The 15,536-nt window shown below is 40.9% G+C and overlaps 1 protein-coding gene across 5 annotated transcripts in view; it reads right to left on the minus strand.

Moving 5' to 3' along the window:
- Nucleotides 1–15,536, minus strand: part of RARB (retinoic acid receptor beta) — a 325,319-nt gene that overhangs the window by 186,625 nt on the left and 123,158 nt on the right. For all 5 annotated transcript variants that reach the window (XM_057424975.1, XM_057424971.1, XM_057424972.1 and 2 more), the window contains one exon: nucleotides 10,607–11,109. In XM_057424975.1, coding sequence (XP_057280958.1) covers nucleotides 10,607–10,784 — 178 coding nt within the window. In that variant the 5' untranslated portion in view covers nucleotides 10,785–11,109. The remainder of the gene's footprint in view (nucleotides 1–10,606; nucleotides 11,110–15,536) is intronic.

Raw genomic sequence — 15,536 nt, forward strand, 5'->3', positions numbered from 1 at the left:
AGAAGTTTCATGGGCCGAAAACTGATAATAAAAAGGATTATCATGCAACATCTAGGAAGAAAAAACGCACGTATCTCACCCTGAGGTTTAGTGCTAATGCTCTTCTTCTGCATGCTTCATTATAGTTTTAAATTCTAGGTTGTCCAGGGTGTAATATTCTCAGCACTGTTAGAAACCTGCTGGCACACATGCAGAGTGCTACACAATGGTGACACAGGTTTGGCAGAAACCCCATTTAAACTACCAGCATTAGTGATTTTCCATATACTTGCACTAGTGATGGGCTGCCTCAGTTAGGCTTTACCTTGGTTATGGAATGCTCCAGCTTCAGCTTGGACAAGCAAGTAAAAATTCTTTGCTTGTTGAAAAAAGTGAAATGGGAAGTAATTCTAATATAACACTCTGATAGTAGGTGAACTGAATAAAAATGAGCATTTTGTGGGACTTGTGCTGTATGTTTTAATTCACCTTCCCAAACAATTTACAGCAATGATTTGCATTTTTTACTGCACATAAATACACTTATCTGTTCTTAAAAAGCAAAGGTAATGCAATATGTTTTCATCAAGTTTGTGCGAGTAAGTACATATTAAAATGGCAAACATCCCTTCCAATAACATCCTGGCAGAGTTTGCGTCTTCTGCAAGTAATAAAAGCCAAGGAGAGCAAACCATGCTCCAAGATGTTTGGCCCGCACCATGAGGCAACTGATGCATTCCAAATGCCTGTCAGGTCACTTTGCAAAACCAACCACTGCTAATCAGTAGTGAAATCTTTCTCTCCCTGACTTAACTATATTTCTGGTTTTGTTAAACAGAAGAAATTGCCAATTAGTTAGACTCTGCTGGACCAGGCAGCCAGGGGAAACACGGTCAATCTGACCAGTTCAGCTCAGAGTTAAGATGACACAGTTCAATTCAGATACTTAATTGATCACTGACTGTGACTGAGGTTTTACTGCTGGTCTTCACGTGAACCAGGTCCGTCTTCACAGGCTGCCTTGTTTCTAAACATTCAGCTTTTTGTTTTTTTTAAGAAGCCCCAAACTTTGCATTTCAAGGATGCAAGCCCTTCTTTGCCTCCATCGCTTGGCCCAGGTCCTTTTCTCTTACCCGTTATACGCCTTCCTCCTCTTGATTCCAAGCTACTTGGAAAAGAGATCATATCTCCCTCTTTGTTTGGAAACTCTACAGCAGTTTGTATGTCGCAGCAGTATAATAAATAAAAAGCAATAAAAATGTTAGGAAAGCCCTTAGAAAAGTCCATGCTATTTTTACAATTACTCATGCTGTTGCTGTTTAAGGAACAATGCCAGGAAGATCTAGGACTAGAAGGGGACTTAGAACAATTTCTGTAAGAATAAACTATGGAAATGATGATGTTACCAACAGCAAAGTGTTTTGCAAGGTGTATGGCTTCTCCTGCTGCTTTTTTGAGTGCTTCTAACAGATGTTCAGTTTCAAGTGGTCTGCAGATACCAATAGGCTCATGGTTCTGCAGGAATCAGAGCAGCAGATGTGCCCTGCATTATGTTTTGCTATTCCCTTTATGAATTGATATGTCACCCTGTGGGTTTATAGCTAGTTAATTTCATAATGACATCACTATTTCTACACTTTCAATGATTCTCACAGGATTTAATTTCTCAAGTAACAAAACTCTTGATCCTGGAATTGTTATGAAAAGGCAGCACATAATAAAACAGATTTGTTTACATGATACAGTTCTATTTCCCATCACATGCCTTCAGCAATAGCTATTAGGTAATGCTGGTATGCAGGTGAATTCTTCCAAAGACTGCAGATTTACAGCATGGCCTCGTTTCAGGGCTCTAGACTTAACGTCTGTGCATCTCTCCACAGGATCATTACCCTCAAACAAGTATCACTCAAAGGCTGGAAGGAATGAGGGTAAGAAGGGAATAAGGATAGAAATAATGGGGATTTCCATTGGCTCTGCTGTAGCCCCTAGGTACTTGCCCTTGTCAGATGCTGTGCTCCATAGCAGTGTAACATTACTACTGGCATAGTACCCAAATAAAAATCACAATTCACAGGAAATTGCGCTGCATTTTCCACTGACGGTGACCTTACTGTAACAGGGCAATGCTCCAGCTTTTGGCTTGGACGCTTTTAATCTTACAAGGGAGCCAAGTTTTTTCTCCCTCAAATACGATTGCAGAGGTTGTTAGAGCCCAGAGGTTTTTGCAAGCCTCTGGTAACAGCAGCAGGATACCACCTTTCTCCTCTGGAGTATTCAATACTGTTAAATAATGTCTTTCATTTTGTTTTTAAATACAGAGAGGGAAGAGTAATGCTATCACAGCTATATTTAATGGATTTTTGGCATTTTTTTCATAATAACTAATTTTTAGGTATTTAAAAATTGAGTGGAAAAAACCATCGCAGGTTGTAAAAGATTCTAGTTAGGTATAAATCCTTGAAACATACCTGAAAACATTTAACTTTGAGACTTAAGCAGTGAAAATTGCATTAAGTATGTATTTTCCCCCTATGATATCTCAGACATATTTTCACATAACTGCAAATATGAAAACACATCTTTAGTAAAAGCCCGGTTTTGAAACGTGCATGCCTTAAATTTACAGAATGAACACTGATCACTCTCACATGCCCTTACTAATCCAGCTGAAATATCAAGGCTTGAAATTCTAAGAAGTAACTAGATAGTTTTTGCACTCATACAGATGTGGATGATCTCCAGTTGTGACCGCAGGCAGAGAGGCAGCCTCCACAGCCCTTGCAAGAGCTGTGTGCCCATGATTCCATCTCTAGGAAGGTAAAAGGATGAGGAAAGTACTTCTTCATTTTTTTTCCAGAACATTTATCTCCCTCACCCTCCTCTTTTTTTTTTTCTTGCAGTTCAGATTTCTTTTAAAAAGTGAGTATGAGCCCTACTGCAAGTCTCAGATTTAAAGATACCATGCTCAGGAAGCTAATGGTGAGGTTAAATCAAATTTGACTCACCTTGAGCACCAAAAAATAGCAAGACCAAGCTCCACCTGAGGGTTGACGCCTATTATTTGCATACACCAGCTGCCATCCATCTAAATTTAAGCTGTAAGCATGTTGTGTAACAGGTAGCACACCGAGCCCATGAAAATCTCACGACTACTCCAGAAGCACACTGCCATGAGAAATGGCACACTACAGGCCCACCAGACACACCTCTTGCACCCTGCTCTGGGCTCCCAAAAAATGCTCTTCTAGCACCTTAACTCAGCATTTCTCCCCACAAAATTCCCACCAAAGCCAGGACTTTCAGCCCCTCTCCCAAACACCTTGAACTATGGGATGAAAGTCACACTCAAAATCTTTGCTCCTCTGGCATAACTTCACTGCTTATACTGGTGAAGCTCATTTGTGCAGGGAGCTGGACTTTCTTGAGGGCTTTTCCTGAGAAACAAGGACTGCCACAAACCTGCAGGTCTAAGCCGAAAGCATATTGTCCTGATCCAGCCTTCTCCAGCAGAAGCATGGCCATAGAGACTTCCAGTGCATCTCCATCCCTTCCTCTCCTTCAAAACCTGAACTTCCAGTGAAAACATACACTGCTGCCCATGCACTTCCCCCTACAGAGACTTGGAAGGAATGAGCACACACACATGGCCACAAGGATAAGGGGGCTTGAGCACCTCCCATACAAAAACAGGCTGAACGGCCCCAATTTTCTCAGCTGGAGAAGGCTGCATGGAGATCTCATAGCAGCCTTCCAGTATCTGAAGGAGACCTATAAGGATGCCAGAGATGGACTCATCACCAGGACCTGTAGTGATAGGAGAAGGGGTAATGGGTTCAAGCTTAAACAGGGGAGGTTCAGGTTAGATACAAGGAAGAAGTTCTTTACTGTGAGGGTGGTCAGGCTGCCCAAGGAAGTTGTGAATGTTCCATCCCTGGCGGTGTTTAAGGCCAGGCTGGACAGAGCCTTGAGTGACATGGTTTAGTGTGATGCGTTCCTGCCCATGGCAGGAGGTTGGAACTAGATGATCTTAAGGTCCTTTCCAACCCTAACCATTCTATAATTCTATGTTGGGCATGATGCTCAGTACACAACTTCAGGGTTCTCAGATACAGCAGTTGGGAGCTCAGCAGCTTAACCCAGATGAGACCCACTATATTTAGGGTATGACTACTTTCTAAAAATGCATCATCTGAACAAAACATCTCAGGGATGCAGGCTCTTGTTTTCAGAATATTTCTGACATTTACTGTGATATTTCCTCTGAGCACACATGATGTTTTGAAAGGAAAGGAGTTTTCTGTTGCTTAAAGACAGTCCTTCCTGTTTGTTAGTTTATTCCAAACCCAAGTTTGCATGTGAATAAAACTGTTGCTTTAGGTCTGATTTCAAACATGTGGTAAAAGAGAATCTCACAATTTTATGATATAGTTACTTTTGCAGAGGGTGAGTTTGCCCTGGGGAATTTTCTCCAACTAGATTTATCACAAGTTTTTTGAACCAGATAATTTTGTTTGATAGCACATCTGGCAGCATCATAAAACTTGACATTCCCAAGCTATTACATAGGAATTACTTTTGTAAATCATTTATGAATATTACTGGGTATGCCTATTCTGGGCAGTAAGAAAGGAAACAGAATGCTCAAGGACAAAGGAAGGGAAAAGGGATTCCCTGCCCTTTCAGGGCTCATCAGATAAGGTGGGTATATAAAATTTTAAATGGAAAATATGCTGTCATTGATACAGCTGAAAAGTCCACATAACACAGCTTGTTCCCCATATTCCCTAAACAGGCAAAAGGGGAAGATATTCTAGATGAGGAAAACCATAAACTGATCTCTCCTGAAGAAAATTTGTCCTATCCAAATCTTAAATAGGGCTTCCCAATTAAATGCTGTGTATTTCTAAAAGCACAGTATCCACAGAATAACAACACAAGAAGAGTGGAGGAGGAAAGTCTTAGCAGGGCCTCAAGTCTGAGGCAAAATAAAGAGCACATTTTAGCGAAAAAAAAGAGAAAAAATAAGAAGTATTTCCAAACGCCCCATGCCCAAGGTGACACCACCATGACACCATGACTGAATGGAAACTCTCCACATAATTAAAATAACATGATTAAGTTGTCTTAAAACTGTAGCTCCTACACACAGCCCTTCAGATGGAAAACCGGTAACATGAAAGCTTCTGTTCACTTTTAATACCGTGAACTACCACACAACTAATAATTCCAGGAGATTGCACCTACTGGTTCAACTGGTGATTGGAAACACATCAGACATTGAGAAAATTTTGGGTGCTGCTACTATGCCAACCCCAAGGTCTGGCATTATACTCCTTTTGAATAGTATACCATGTGTTTCATTTGCAATGGATAATCGACACCATTGGGCTGAGGGATGACAGAGAGGTCATCCAGTAGCACCTGGAGGTGGGGAACTGGAACCAGCCTTTTGCTCTTCACTCCTGATGTCCCCAACACTGGGAGCTACTGATATTTTTGTTGGGCCAGAACAAAGGAAAACCTCATTTGCAATACTCTGCAGAAACATATTTCCACCCTTAGGTAAGAAAGCATTTGGTTGGGGAGTTTCCTTGCTTCGGGGCCCATAAAAAGGGAAGAAGCAATTCTCTGGCAGCTCCTATACGGCTTCCAAACACCAGGCTACTTCAGACTACAGCAGGTCCACGAGGGACGCACAGAGCCATTACGAAGCATGTGCCAGAATTACGCCATGCACACCCCCTGCCCAGAATAGACCATTTCTAAATTCGGCTTCCTCCCAGGAAGCACATTCCTCTCTATACACACCCATAACTGACTTCTTGCAGATCAGTGCAGTGCCTGCTAAAATCCAAAGTGAACTGCGTCCACAGAGTGCCGAGGGTTCATCTCGACGGGGCAGAGCTATGGCAAGAGCCACCAGCCTTGCTGAGTCAAGAGGCAGTCCTGTTCCTTTAGAAAGTGGCACAACTGAAAAAGGAAGCTTTAACATGAAAAAAGTTTAAGTTTTTACTAGTTTCAGATTAACTACAATGACAATGTAACATAGTTTTATTAACTGAAGCATGGATGCTTTTGAGCTGCACAAATAGTCCAAAAAGGAAAAAAAAAACCACAAAGCAAACAAATGGAAGAACTGAAAAGAAATGTTGGTTTCCAAGGTCATGAGTGACATCTGCAGGGTATCATCTGGACATTGCTCCTCAGACTTGCCAGCATGAGGTAACACTGGCTGTAGCTAAGAAATGTGATATTGATATTTCTGTTTCTCCCTCTCTTTCTGAATGCAAACACATGTTCTGTCTTTTCAACAAAGATGTGCAACACATGCACTGAATAGGTACACCGGTAGTCTTAAAAGCCATCTGTTAATTGCAGATGCATGTAAATGACTATGCAGCAAACCTTCCTAGGGACACAGAACAGGGGAAAAAATAAAGAAGAGGCAGACCGACACACTAAAATTAGAAGGCATGAAAAAGCTCAACAACATAATCAAGCAATGCTGATTAATATATTATATCCCTAATACAACTCTTATAATATTATTTTAGACAATTCCAAAGTGCCAAGGAGTGCTGAGGTTTTTTCTTTTAGTCCATTACAGACAGCACTTCCCTCAGTAACTATGCCAAAGGAAGAAAATCCATCATGTATTAGCCATACTCCAACCTCCAACAGAAATATTCCCCATTTTGTGAAGTAAAAAAAAAAAGAGATGTGGGAGTCCTTGACCTTCCAAGTAATTAAGGGAAACAGAGACATTCCTGTTTTTATTAGAGACACACAAAACTATTTGAAAATAATTTGAATAGCTGGAGAATTAGTGTATTTGCCTGTTCATGAGTAGTGCACATAGTTTAGAGTTCTCTTGGGGGCAACACATCGTAATGAATATCTGCTATTCATATTTAATGCAATCTGCCAAAGAGTGCTTTTGGGAGGGCTTTCTGTGTCAATATAATGATTAACAACAGAACTGGAAAAGTAAATGAATTCCTGCAATGGGTGGAGCTGGCAAAAATATCTTGCAGTACTACACCAGTAACACTAGATTTAACTGTACTCTTTTAATGATACCAGTGGAAAATCCATTTTCCAGGGAATGAAAAAAGAAAAAAAGGCAAGCAGTCTTTAGTTGGGGTTGAAGTGGTAAATAACCAGCAGTAATGGAAGGAAAAACAATTCCAGGAGAAAGCAACCCCTAAAAGAACCACCTGAGCATGTCTGAAAAGCCTGAGATGCAACCCTGACTACTAAATATAATTAGTATTTACATAGCACAAGCCAGAAGTAATGTCGCAGTTAGTTTTACCTCTTCCAGTTCCTCATATGATATTACTTTTCACACATTTCTCATGAGATTTACGTAAAACAGAATGCAAAGTCTTTTATTTTTTACAATGCACTTTTAAAATACCTCAGACAGAAAAGTATGGAAAAGCTTGGCTAAAATACAATGAATTACCTTAGTATGGATTTTTCTCCTTGCCAACCCAACAGCCTAATAACACATTCAATTTTTTTTTTTTAACTACCTAGATGAAGCAATCTCACTAAGTTTATATAAATTCCAGGACATTCTTGCATCAAGCTCACTGGTCTCCCCTGCCCCCTTACCAAGCTACTACTCCTCCTCCCTCTCAACAAATAAAGGCAGAATATTGATGACCAAAATGGTCCTTGGCCAAGGACCTAAGGACCAAAATGTGGCAGGGGGCTAAAGTTACAATATGGGGTGCTTCCATTGAATGCATGGACTACACACATCGCCCCATTCAAGCAGGATGCCTGACGCAGGATACTCAATCACAGCGTCCCCATGCTGAGATTTGCTTATGAAACTGCAACATCACTGTGAGGCTTTTGGTTTCATCAGCCATAACATAAAGACAATAATTTCCTCATCAGGTTTTATCTCAGTGGATATACTACAACGATCTGCATGGCTTTTACAGACCTTCTTCTGTAGAGAAGCACCACCTTCTTCAGGTAGTGCTTCACTTTGTTAAGGGTTTTTGTAGTTTGTTTTTCTGAAGACTTATTTTTATAATTAGTCTTTTTCTAGAAATTAAGAGTTGCAGTTACATCCACAACAGATGCTTTATAAAGAAGATAAATTCTTCTTAAGCTAGTATTCTCACACTGTGACAAGCTGCCTTACTGGTCTCTGGCAACAGCACTACCAGTGTTATATCTCATGATGGCAAGATGGTTCCCTTCTTACAGGACTGATGAAGAGTAACACCACCCAGATACTGAAATTTTCTGTGTGTGCCTGCATGAGTGCTACTCGCCTGAACCCAAGATGCTTTTACTTTAATAAAATGTCATGTAGCAGTATCTACCCATATTTATTTATTCCTCCCTCAAATATTTCACTAAAATTTTGTGATTTTCCTGTTGGAAATATGTCAGGCTCTGCAGGACTTTTGTTAGCATTCATTTCCCTATAGCTGCTCCTAGTCCAACAGACAGCCAGACCCTGTTGGTCTGGGACATGATGGCACACCACCCAAAAAGCATGGGAATGGCTCTCATTTTACTTTCCCTTATTATTTCTAAATGAGATAAACAGTAACCTCTTGAAAATTAGTGAAGATCGTTCCAGGAGTGAAGGTGTCTGCTCTGTGCTGCATGGGGTAATGCACTGGTAGGTAAATCAACTGGACTTTATAAAAGTAATGATCTTCTTGACCGTTGCCTCATTTGGTGCTAATGCATAGTTCATGTATGTGTAAAAGTGATATTTTTAGCACTGTGACCAGTATTTTGAACTATGTATCTCAGTACAATACAGAAGCCAAGTCACAGGTCATGGAGGCAACACCGTTATTACCATCTATGAAACTAAATCACTCCACCCTGAAACGCTTACTGAAAACTCCTTGTGCTGACAAAATTCAAACATCTAAAATACTGTTATCTGTTTAATGGGACTGGAGACATGTACCCCAACTGTAGATTAAGATAACTTAATGCATCTTGATATCAGGTTTATCTGGCATGATGGGAAATTTAAAACCAATACAGTACAAAACAGACCAGGACAATAATATGAAAGCTTTGAACAAAAGCTGTTGAACTACATTGTTTAAAAAAAAAAAAAAAAAAAGACACCTTCACAGCATTCCTGTTTAGTAAAATCATTTCTATTGGATTTTGTATGAATGGAAAGCACCTGGAAGATAAAGAGTAGAATAGCTTCAAGAAGCACGTAGAGAGCAGTGGTTTGGCCAAACCTTTATTTCTTCAGGTCTTTGCAAGCAAGATCTATATTCTTCCACCACCCAGTAGAAGTTCTAACCTTAACAGAGGCCATCAACCACTTCACTGTAAAGCAAACAAATTAAAAAAAATAACAAATAAAAAAATCCCCAGTGAAGAACAAAAACCTGAAAAAGAACCCAAAGCTCAACACACTTGCTTCCAAGAACTTGTCGCTACAACTTCAGCGATATTAACCTCACTCTCCAGAATCAGAAGTCTACAGGTGTTGAAACAAGGCAGACTGTTGCCACCAAAGGTGAGAAAAGAGTAGCACAAACCAGAGGAGTCATTCTGCAGGGGACTGTGTCTGAGAAGAAATTTTAATTCAAGTCACCCTCTTCCTTATCTTGCCAATTTTGGCTGGTATTTTCAAACACTATTGCCTTGGTCTATACTACACAGCTACCAGGTTTTCATGCTTAGTCAAGGTGAGCCAGTGCTGCAAAGCATCTCAACAAAAATACTGCCATGAAAATGCTGGGACCAGGGCAAAAACATGCAAAGATTCAGAAGTAGCCACTTATTTTTCATATTGACAGAAATTCATACTTACGACTAATTTTTGAAAGACTGAACACTGATTGGTTCAGTAATCATTAATAACGCATCTGCAACACACTCAATTTCACAGGAACAAATCATGGAAAAGAAAAATTCTGCACATGCAATCATATTCATTTGGTATTTATCAATGTACGCCTCAGAAAAGGTTCCCAAAACTAATAACACTTTCTTCCACAGGTGACTGTTCCTCCAATACTGGGGGATAAATTCAATACAGTATTCTGACAAATAACCAGAATAATAACGTCATGCCCACTATATAAACTGGGGGAAGTTGGCTGGGAGCTCAACCATAGACTCAAAGGCTCATTCTACAGCCATAGGCAGCTCACAGCTACTAGCTGTCCATTGGGTTGGCCTTCACAAGCTGCCCAGAAAGAAAGTAGTCACCTACAGAGAACAAAAGCAGTATTAATTACTGCACAACTTGAGATTTCTGTACTGAGGAAACATTGCTGTTCATAAATACACATGTTCATGAATACAGCTAATACACAATGTCAGATTCTGCAGCTAACATGATAATACAGGATATGCCAAAATCCATAGCAGGTTTTATCATCCCTAGTTTCCACATCTTTGGTGTGTCATATAGTTGCATGTTTATTTGTGTGAAAACAAGATTAAGTGAAAATGGTATTATTTCAAAACAAATGCATGTTCTTTGCCCAAGTAAAAAACACCACAGATGAGCAACTGCAATTACTCTTATAATAATTTTGGAATTAAAATCACCAGTCTTTGTTAGCGGAAAACCAGTCAATAAGAGCTATTAATACCAAGCACTCACTTGCAGGTGATGGGGTGCTGCATCCACTAGTTGGTGGGTGAGTCTGGAGTCCATGGAGGGAAGGGAGTGACAGTCCACCAATGACTGGAGGAAAAAGTAATGGATATGGTGCTGCTGGATAGTGAGTCATATGTCCATTCACTGCTGGTACTGGACATGTGCGGCTACTGGTTGTCATGTTAACACCTCACAGTGTATAAATATTATGTTGCATCACTCCAGGCCAGCAAACAGATATCTCAACTTGTGAATGAAGAGGGCTGTCAAGCCTGCAGGTAGGGCTTGAGCTAGATGGTGTGACAATGAAAAGGTAGCTCACTAGATCAGATCCGTCCTATATTTGATTGCTGTTTCCTACTCTTCTTTTTTTCAGGACATTCTTGTTCTGCAAACCGCGGACAGAAAAAGTCTTCTTACTCTTGGTATCAAGGCAGAGTTCAGTTGCTTACACAAATGTTTCTCTGGGAGGGCAGCTGCTCTCTACAGATGCATACTGATACAGCCTGTGGAAAGAACAATATATTGATTATAATATACATATTTTTAGTATATACAAATAGAAAATTCTTTTATCCCTTTGCTACTTTTGTTGAGTGATCACTTATTTATCAGTGTCCTACAAGATCAGCTTGATCGTTACCTGGGGGTAACATTCTCACTCTACTTGAAGCTGACAGCAGAACAGCCATTAACTAGATTTCCCTGCCTGATGTGTTACACCAAAAGCAATCTCTGGTCAAACTCAATCTTGTTTTGGAAACAACCAGTTTTATAACAGATACATCAATAACCATCTGAAATACTGATATGGTACGGCTTCCATGTACACAAAAACTTTCAGCTTCCCCATAGAAGGTACAGAATGAATGACACTGAGGCAGCTTTCTGCTTACTTCAATATCAAGTGTCTGAGGGTGACTTTGTACTCAGCTGTTAACACACTAATTGGTTTACCAGTGATTGCTCCTACAAAGGACAGTTAGCTAATCTCATTATTACTTAAGAAATATTCTCCTTTTTTTTTTCTCTGTGTGTGTGTACATGTGAACTGCCTCTATCACCAAATAAACAAGCACCCATTATTTCATGAGCTGGGTGAGTGACATGATAGGCAGGCAATACACTGCTCCTGTGCTCTGCTAGGGAATTCACTCACTCTCCTGACCACCATCTTCAGAGTCATCTAGAGCTACAGTGTTTTACCCAAATGGCTGTCACCTACCAAGGGGTCCCCATTTTCTCAGTCTGTGTACCAAAAGCCTCAGGCTGAGAACAGGGCACTTCCTGGGCAGCCTAAAGCCTTTGTTTCATGATACAACGTGCTACATCCTTGCATATGCTACCGTCAGCAATCAGCGTCAACATCCACCCCTATACAGCATTTTTATTCCTAATTCTTTGAAATTACAGCCTGAAAGCAAAGGCAAGATTTTTGGGTAGGAAAATAAAGGCAGTGGTGAAAGGACTTGTCAAGGTCACAAAGCAAAATTGATGCGAGAGGAGGGAAACTGTGACAACGCAGCGTTGACTATTACTACTGTGACTCAGTCTACTAGTTGTCGGTACGAATTCAAATGAGCAAGGAAAAAAAAGTCAACCCGGCTGAATGCATATGTTTGCCTGTCAGAGAGCAGTGGAGTGTTTCTGCTCTGTGCGGAATACCAGCAAAGGTTACCAGCTGTGCATGTTTTCAGACAGCAATTTCTGCTGAGTGCAGCCTGCTCGGGGATAACAGAAATGTAGCTTGTAAGTATTTGATAACTGTATAAATTATGCACAAAATACCTTTAATGCAATGGAGACAAACATATGCAGAGATGAGACTGTAACAAGGGTACAGTGAGCTAACACACAGCTGCTATGTATGCTGAGCATGAGGACCACGTGCTTGGAGACCAGTGAAACCAGGCAGACCTTTTGAGGAAGCCTCAACATCCAAAACATACTGACTCATTAACAACACAGAATGAGATGAACCATCACAGGTGACTGTTTTACCTAGCTAAAGCTTTACGATGCTTAAGAGACAAGTATCAAAGGAATACATAAAGAATTAATGTTTTCTAAAGCAATTCCAACAAAACTGGCAAAAACACCACACTTCAAAATGTTAGGGGGAGGGGGAGAAGGGGGTGGAAAAGGGAAGGAGGGAGGGGAGGGATGATGAAAAGCAGTCCCAAATATCTATGCATAAAATTAACCACAGAACAAGGTCCCCTATTTTTAAATGATATTGGGCTTTGGAAACAAAGTTCCTCTTCTAAAAGTAATACCTTAAATTATACATCTGTTAGCCAGGAGGAATGGAGAGCTCATCATAAATCATAAAAATTCCCAGAACCACAATGTCAGATATACTTGTATATTTAAGTATCCAGAAAAGAACCAACTCTTCCAGGAAAGAGAGGAGAAAAGGGCACTTGGGGAAACTCTTTGGTCCTTTCCTCACCACTGGATGAACATGCTCTGTGATGTACCCAGTGATGACAAAATGCATCAGTATTAAGGCTCCTCAGTATGCACCTCCATATGACATACCTAACAGTGCCAAAACTAGATTATAATCCCACAGTTCTGCATGCTTATAACTTTGTGAGGTGTAATTATATACTGAAATTACTACCAGAAAGCAAGTTTCCTTATCTTACTCAAAATCGCCCTCCTTTCACCCCTCATGGCAGGAAATTTCCTGCCGATAGCTGTGTTGGAGACAAGCCATCAGAACTTGGTGTCCCCAAATTTCTCCAGAGCTTTTCTCTCTAAATAAAGGCAGAGAGGGAAGACAGTGTAAGAGATATGATACATTAACCATGTATTGTTTGCCTCCAAGTAGTGTCTCTAAGGAGCAGCAGGGTGTTATCAGTGTTCAAGCGGCTGAACATCAATACCATGGTCGAGAAGAGAATCACAAGCACCTACATTCCAGCAACTCCAGCTTCTCGTAAAGAAGCAAAAGCTATGTGTGTTCTGTGGTTACCAAGGGACTTCAAGTCACCAGCTCTGCCAACAGAGATTACAGAAGCACCACTGCCCAGCAGAGTCCATCACAAAGTAGAAACTGCTGCAGTATGGGAAACCCAAATATCAGTTGTCCCCATTCATGCTAGTTCCATGGCACTAAAGGCAACTCAGAGTTCATGCCCCTCTACTCACTGATAAACATCAGCACTGGACATCAGCCACAGATGTTTTCACGTGGGAACCATCTGCATCTCTTTTGCTCAAGTAAACCTGCACCACACTGTGCAAGCACTGTAAGAGACTGTAAGAGTCACTGTAAGAGGTGCCAGCTATGAGGAGGCTTTCCTTTATTGTCACTTGGTATGGCAAGTGCCCTGCAATCCTCTCTGGACTGTGACTTGCCAGAAGCAAGCCTCATCCTTTCCATGCCATGTGGACCTTGAACATACTCTTCGCTGTCCTACATCTGTATTCCCTTGAGGAGGGAGCTAACAAGGTGACCCTAAACAGGACAGGAAGAGCCAGCTGATGAACAGCTCCAGAAGGAGCAAGCCAAACTAGCCACAGTCACCCTAAAGGTAGTTGAATGCCCATTCATGTGAGACAGCAACACTGATTTCTGCCTTGTGAATACAAGACAAAATTTTCACAAATTTGCTGTCACTGAAGCACTTCAGAAGATCTACTTAGTATAAGATGAAAATCCTCATCCGTTAGACTTGTCCTTAGAGACTGTTCACGAGTACAAGGCCCTTCGTATTAACAGCATGGAAAAGGATCATGCAGAAAAGTTTCTTTGAAGACTCACCAAGAGATGATCACACTGCACTACACTGCATTGAACAGTAGCCAGTGACTCTTCTTTGACAGAACATATGCCTCCTTTTTGTTTTTTTACAGGCTTTTTATAGACTTGACTTCAGTGATAAAGCAGATGGCCACAGGGGAAGGAGACTACAGTAGCTCTAGCACAGAGCAGACAGAATATTTATCAGTTGCAGCTAATGCAGCAGGTGTACCTGTCTTTTCCACATTTTTTCTAGGTGTTTGTGTAGCTGAGCAAAAGCTTAAACCCACAAATTTTCACATACAAGCTCCAAATTTTGCTGGATAAACAGTGACCCAGCTTTTCTTACTGTCTCAAATTCCCATGCATTTTGCACAGGCTTTACTATAGAAAACAGCTTTGCTTTCCACAAATCTGTCAGTTCTCCTAGAGTGTATTAAACAAAATAATTCTCATTCATTATAATGTTATTTAGCTTACATTTGGTAACAATTGTTTGTATTATTGGAACATAATCCATCCATTGGAATTCTGCATAAGATTTTATTGGAATTCATAAAATCCCTTTGCTGTTACAGGTGACTTTGATGCACATCAACAGCTGGATAGGCAAGAAGCCAAGCCAGGAGGCTTGTCCCATAGTTCTGTGCCAGCAGGAAGGTTATGCTCTGTCCTCCCTTCTGCCAACATCACCTCAACTGCACATTCCTCTTCCTCCCATCTCACTGTCCATAGCAGAGAATTAAGCTGTCAGTGTTACAAGTAAAGCAGGATTTTTGCCTTCTTTTTCTTCTCTTTCTTCTGAAAAGGCCCATAGGGAGCTCTGATCTACCTGTGACAATGCTTGAAATTCAGCAGTTTTAAGATATCCACAACTGTGGCACCCAGCAAACTTTAAAGGCAAAACCGCTATCCCTTCACCCTTCTACCATATTGAGCCACTCCTGCCCTTCGTCTACAACTGGGCAGTGAAACCACAAACACAGGAGATGCATGCTGACATGAGACTGTGCTCTGCATAGCGCTGGGCTCTGGGGAATTTGATGCTCAAAGCCCAGCAGACTGCTGCACAGTTGTCCCCAGTTTCCAGGCTCAGAGAGGAAGACTTTTCTAAGTTCATTTCCCATTTTCTTACCGCTGCTAAAAATCCCCCACTGTTAAATCTTCGGCTAAATCCTAAAA

The sequence above is a fragment of the Pezoporus wallicus genome, unplaced genomic scaffold, assembly GCF_028554395.1.
Source record: "Pezoporus wallicus isolate ANWC-B61680 ecotype Strahan unplaced genomic scaffold, APGP_CSIRO_Pwel_v1 contig_3181, whole genome shotgun sequence".
NCBI classification, from domain to species: Eukaryota; Metazoa; Chordata; class Aves; order Psittaciformes; family Psittacidae; genus Pezoporus; species Pezoporus wallicus.